Raw genomic sequence first — 6,519 nt, forward strand, 5'->3', positions numbered from 1 at the left:
ACACCACAGGCCTAAAACCTGCAGGTCTGACAGAACAGCGTTTACACTGGAATCTGCCTTTGATGGCTTTTTTAGAGCAAATATGAAATTCAGCAGTATAACTGACACACAATACAAGACAATAACTACACAACACACTAGCTACAGCCTCCAAACATGCTAAACGTCACTAATGTCTCACATATGAAAACTCACTCTCTCTCTCTGTCTTTCGCTCGCCCGCTTTCCGTTGCGAGTGTCACTCCTAAAAACTTCCCCTTCTCCCTAAACAACCAAATGTCACATGTTGCCTTATCATTTCTTTGATTGGCTTACATGGTAAACTCACACCAATAGGGAAGGGGTGTTTTTGCTTTTTTCACTCGCAAGCGGAGAGTGTTTGCTAGCGCTGTCTGTAGAAAACGCAGTTTTTACCGTTCTTCCCGCTGTAAACACCACTGTTTTGTTCAGAAAAAAAACATTGCGTGTATTTTTTATTTTATAACTCTGGTTTTACGTGGCCCATCAACACAATTCAAAAACTGGTATTTAGTTTGAAGTCCGCACTTTCAACCCAAGTTGAAATGGAGACTCTGACATGCTGCATGTTGTGTCGTCTTAAATTGGTCATGTGATTTTGACGCGCCGGTGCGTCCGGCGAACTCAGAGGGTTAATTACTAAAAAAGTAATTTAACTAAATACTTCTTAAAATCCCTATAAACCTTGAGTGGGCAAACAATAGAAATTAAACTCTTTAAATAATAAATAATATTTTTAAAGACGTAGACTCTACAGTACGCAGCGGTAGCATCTCTTCCACAATGTAGCCTGCAATTATTTTTTTAAGATCACCTTCAGACGCTTTCTGTGCTGCTGAAGTAAAAATCACGTTTTGTCTGCTTAGCAGGAGTTGCCGCGGTGTTATCCACGGATGATGAACAAGGATCACTCAGAAGTGTTCGTCTATGCTGTCGTGTCAGGCGCTTCAGTAGATTACTCGTGCTATTAACAGCAGACGATAGTTTTTTGTCCCCAGGACATAGCTTACATATTACTGTAATGTTCGTGTCTGCTTGTTTCAGAAAAGTGAAGAGACGGGAATATGTCCATTTCAAAACACAGACACTCGCTTCAGCCGAGTCCGACATCTTCCGCTTTAGAATACGACTATGCAGCAAACTGGCGCGAAATGACGTACAGCTGCACTACAGCGATGTTAAAGCGGCAGAGTTTACTTCTACATTTAGAAGATAAATCATTGAAACTAAATAATGATATTCAGCGAGTTTAATTATTTTACAATGTAACGCAAGTGCATTGTAAGTAACTAATTAAAATACCTAAAAATGAACAGTAATTAGTTACTCTACTTTTTCAGTGGAAAAGTAATTTAATTACAGTAACGCGTTACTTAGTAACGCATTACACCCAACACTGGAAGTTAAAAATGCATGCCATGAAAGATTTCGGGTGTTTGGAGGTTAAAGTACCACGTTACAATGATTATTTGCTTTAGTTTATATATCCACTGCCTTGAATACACATGAACGTTATAAAGTTTACCTTATTTGTTCTGGTGGCAGGTCAGGTGAGCTGCCTCCAGAACAAAAATAATTCATTGGACAAGGATGAGGGTGTTATCAGGCCAATAAAAGCTCTTGATCGTGTTTGAATTAGTCATTTCTTTCTGACTTGAAGCTGCATACAGTTGCTCAACACAGGCAAACTGACACTGATAAGGACAAACAAAAGGTAATTTTACAGTCGATTTATTTCTTCATTATTAATGAATAATTAGTAGTTATCTATTAAATATCAGTACAGCATTATGAGCTGACTGCAAAAGTAACATTTCCTAATATGTTTTTCAAACGTTATCATCAGATTTCATTTCTGCACCATGAAGATGCTGACTGTGTTTCTTCATGTGTGTGTCATGATGACTTTCACACACAGTCTATGTGAGTATTTAAAACAAGTATTTTTTTCCTCTCACTTTATCTACTTTATAATATACATATATACTCTGCAGATACAGAATATACATGCAACACATGACCAGAGAATGGAATATCTTAGATTTTTCACAAAAAAGAATTGTGTTTCAAATAAAACGTCTTTCAAACTGTCTTTGCAGCTCTTCCAGAGGAAACAATCATGCCAGGTGAATCTAAAAGTTGTCTTTTAATGAGAATATATTTTTTCAATACATTAATAAATAATGGAAGTTATTGCACTACAAAATTAATTGGAACCAAAGAACATTTTAACTCATGCAGATGTAGACAATTGGGGGACACCGCCACCATCTACAGAAGGTGAGTACTTATTGGAGTATGTGATTTTCTTTTATTCTATTTTATTTTTTTCATTCTTTAAAATTGAAGTTGAGCATAAGAAAAATCTATACTGTACAGTCGTGGCCAAAAGTTTTGAGAATGACAGAAATACTTGTTTTCACAAAGTTTGCTGCTTCAGTTTTTATATCCATATACTCTACAGTAGAATGTTTTGGAGAGTGATCAGATGAATTGCAAAATCCTTATTTGCCATGAAAATGAACTTAATCTCAAAAATTCAATTTCCACTGCATTTCATCATTCAGCATTTCATGCCATAAAGGGACCTGCTGAGATCATTTTAATAATGTTCTCATCAACTCAGGTGAGAATGTTGACAAGCACAAGGCTGGAGATCATTATGTTATGCTGACTGAGTTAGAATAACAGACTGCATGTATTAAAAGGAGGGTGATGCTTGAAATCGTTGTTCTTCCTATTAAACATGGTGACCTGCAAGGAAACACACGTAGCCATCATTGCGTTGCATAAAAAGGGCTTCACAGGCAAGGATGTTTTTGCTACTAAGACTGCACCTAAATCAACCATTTATCACATCATCAAGAACTTGAAGGAAAGCGGATCAATTCTTGTGAAGACGGATTCAGGGCGCTCAAGAAAGTCCAGCAAACACCAGGATCGTCTCCTAAAGATGATTCAGCTGCGGTATCAGAGTGCCACCAGTGCAGAGCTTGCTCAGGAATGGTAGCAGGCAGGTGTGAGTCCATCTGCACGCACAGTGAGGCAAAGATTTTTGGAAGATGGACTGGTGTCAAGAAGGGCAGCAAAGAAGCCACTTCTCTCCCAAAAAAACCCACCACGGACAAACTGATAGTCTGCAAATGTACAGCGAGTGGACTGCTGAGGACTGGGGCAAAGTCATTTTCTCTGATGTTTGGGACATCTGGAAAAAGGCCTGTCCAGAGAAGAAAAGGTGAGTGCTACCATCAGTCCTGTGTCATGCCAACAGTAAAGCATCCTGCGACCATTCATGTGTGGGGTTGCTTCTCATCCAAGGGAGTGGGCTCACTCACAATTATGCCAAAAAACAGGAATGAATAAAGAATAGTACCAAAACACCCTCCAACAGCAACTTCTTCCAACCATCCAAGAACAGTTTGATGAAGAACAATGCCTTTTCCAGCATGATGGAGCACCGTGCCATAAGGCCAAAGTGATACGTAAGTAGCTCAGGGAACAAATAATTTTGGGTCCATGGCCTGGAAATTCCCCAGACCTCAGTCCAATTGAGAACCTGTGGCCAAACCTCAAGGTGGACAAACAAAAACCCACTAATTCTGACAAACTCCAAGAAGTGATTATGACAGGATGGGTTGCCATCAGTCAGGATTTGGCACAGAAGTTAATTGACAACTGCAGAGGTCTTCAAAAAGAAGGGCCAACACTGCAAATACTGACTCTTTGCATAAACATGATGTAATTCTCAATAAAAAACATTTGAAACTCATGAAGTGCTTGTAATTATACTTCTATACATCACAGAAACAACTGAAACAAAGATCTAAAAACACTGAAGCAGCAAACTTTTTGAAAACTAATATTTGTGTCATTCTCAAAACTTTTGGCCACAACTGTACACTCAGTTTCATACTTTCTTCTTTATTTAGTTGTTTAAAAAAATATTGTACAATAAGGTCATATAATACACATCATAAGCTTATGTAATCATACAGTGATTATACTGTATATAAGGACATGCTAGGTAACATTTTTATTTCTTAGTTTACATTTTGCTAGTATCTCTTCACTTCTGTAATTTACCTGTATTTTGTATTTCTTTTTAATGTTGTAGAACGTAGAAGGTAATCAATGACACCACAGCAATGATACACTAAAAAATATCTGTGGTTCAAACTGTCTTTGCAGCTCTTCCAGAGGAAACAATTGTGCCAGGTGAATCTAAAAGTTGTCTTTTAATGAGAATATTTTTTTTGATCCACTAATAAATACATTTATTACCCTAAAAAATTAATTGCGACTAAAAAACATTTTAACTCTTGTAGATGCAGACTTTTGGGTAACACCACCAGCACCCCCATCTACAGAAGGTGGGTATAGTTATTGGAGTATATGAATTTATTTTATTTTTTCCTTCTTTAAAATTAAATTTGAACATAAGGAAAATCTGCACTGCAGACTCAGTTTCATGCTTTCTTCTTTATTTGTTATTTGTTTGCAGATGACTCATTTGGGGGCTGGCATCCATCTTGCCCAGATGGATGGAGTATGCACAGTCAACAGTGCCTCATCTTTGTTCCAGAAAACATGACCTGGGACGATGCTCAGGTAACAAGGATGACTTTTTTCCTATTAATAAATCTTACATTTTCTTGGTCACTCCATGCTGTTTATCTCCATCGTAGAATAACTGTCACTCTCATGGAGGACAGCTTGCATCTGTGTATGATGACTTTCAAGCTTATGAGATTCAAGCGGAGCTGAAGCGTGCTGGACATGATCATGGAGAATTTTGGGTTGGAGGCCATAATAGTCCAGGGGTAAATAGCATGATGTCTAAGATTTTGAGAAACAATTGTTTTTTTTTATGAATATGAATTTATATAATATTTTATTTTGCTTTAACAGAATCCTTCTTGGTCCTGGAGTGATTATTTGGGAATGTCTGCTTTTGCTGACTTTTGTAATGGAGACACAGTCGAAGATGAGCACCACTGTTTGCAAATAACTTTTACTGGTAAGTCTGTCAAGTGTTTAAAAAAACAAAACAATCTTATTTGGATTCATTTATTTTGATTATCACTTCAAACTCATTACTACTCTATCAAGTGTTTTAAAAGTATGTATTAAAGTATATTTTTCTTTTCTTATTATTGCACTGAGCATTGTTTTTTATCCTAGAATATTTACAGTTTGTGTTCCCAGTGATGCATCATTAAATAATTGAGATTTTAGAAATAAAAAAAAAAAATACAGTGTTCTGAAGTTACACAAAGCTATCATGTTATGTTCAAAACTTCTATGTACTGGGTTATTAATATGTGGATTAATGTTGTCCACTCACTAAGATGTTAATTGTGCGGTACAAAAAATAACTGTAAGTATTGTGTACAAACATGGTGGGTGAAACAGATTAAAAAGACAGGGACATTTATATATAGGCACAGAACACTGAATTGAGTAACATAAATGGCTGTGAATCAGGAAGTAAAACAGCTAATCACTGTTTGTGTCAGTCTTCTTGACAAATACCCTTTAATGTAAATACCATTACCATTTACAAATACTGTAATTTCACAGTTAGTACTGAACAAACTAAAATTACACTTATTTGCTAAATATTGTCACCCCATGTTGGAAACCTTTTTAGTCTGAGTAGCACTGACTGAGTGTGATTTTTGTGTTTTATTTTGGTTTTCTTGCAGAGGAAAAGAGTGGATGCTTAGAGAGCATGGACTGTGAAACTGAGCTCCCGTCTATCTGTGGAAACATTATTATGTAATTGTGAATCAACTCTATAATGCATCAGTAAAAAGCACAAAGATCTGTGTTTTTCTTTCTCAATGCTGTTTCTTTCTCTGTATTTCCACACCATCGCTATGATGCAAGCAATCAGGCATCATGTGCAATGAACTGGAGCTGAATTTTCTGTACGATTAAAAGAAAGCTTTCTGTAGACCTTTACTTTGTAGAGTGAACTGTATTTCATTCTTAAATTAAAACTATTAGCATTGAAAGAAATTTCCTCTGTGATGTGTTAATCACCCTACCATAAGCAATTGAATACTTCTGTTTTTTTTTAAAATTCATGTCCAAATGCCCCGAAGGAGCTGTGCCTTCCATGGGATGAGATTTTTATTCATGGTGACATAGAAACTGTCAATCATGTTCTTCTGACAGCCAGCAGGGTGGAGGCATGGCTACCGACCCTGCTGGTTACAGAGATGTTCCTCCAAACTGCAGCATGTCTGGGTTAAGATAAGGAAAGTCAATGGTAGACACCAGAATAGGCTGCAGTCTGACTAAAGTATTGTAAACTCACTGAAAACTCATTGCTCTTAATTATCTGAATTATCCATTTAAAATATATTTGGTTAAGTTGCAGTCTTATCTTTAAGTTTGTTCCTTAAATTTATAAAGAGTCGATGGTTGACAGAGAACATATCAGGGTAACACTTTATAACTTGACGCTCAAATAAAGCACAAGTACCCTGTACTTAC

The 6,519-nt window shown here is 36.7% G+C and overlaps 1 protein-coding gene across 1 annotated transcript; it reads left to right on the plus strand.

The window, feature by feature from the left end:
• The first annotated feature begins 1,880 nt into the window (after window positions 1-1,880).
• Window positions 1,881-6,029, plus strand: LOC146579174 (lactose-binding lectin l-2-like). Its single transcript, XM_085269492.1, has 9 exons — window positions 1,881-1,941; window positions 2,118-2,144; window positions 2,260-2,298; window positions 4,207-4,233; window positions 4,344-4,388; window positions 4,520-4,626; window positions 4,704-4,838; window positions 4,927-5,035; window positions 5,724-6,029. Exons 1-9 carry the CDS (start codon window positions 1,881-1,883, stop codon window positions 5,798-5,800), a joined length of 627 nt encoding a protein of 208 aa, XP_085125618.1. The 3' UTR covers window positions 5,801-6,029.
• Window positions 6,030-6,519: the final 490 nt, after the last annotated feature.

Source organism: Mchenga conophoros, linkage group LG3 (assembly GCF_057382185.1).
Source record: "Mchenga conophoros isolate Kocher_MC1m ecotype Shallow Benthic linkage group LG3, M_conophoros_male_GT1.1, whole genome shotgun sequence".
Classification (NCBI taxonomy): Eukaryota; Metazoa; Chordata; class Actinopteri; order Cichliformes; family Cichlidae; genus Mchenga; species Mchenga conophoros.

Coding starts and splice junctions, on each gene's coding strand:
- LOC146579174 (XM_085269492.1), top strand. CDS start 1,881: ATGAAGATGCTGACTGTGTTTCTTCATGTGTGTGTCATGATGACTTTC. Junction 1,942..2,117: donor GACTTTCACACACAGTCTAT/GTGAGTATTTAA, acceptor CTGTCTTTGCAG/CTCTTCCAGAGGAAACAATC. Junction 4,627..4,703: donor TGACCTGGGACGATGCTCAG/GTAACAAGGATG, acceptor TCTCCATCGTAG/AATAACTGTCACTCTCATGG.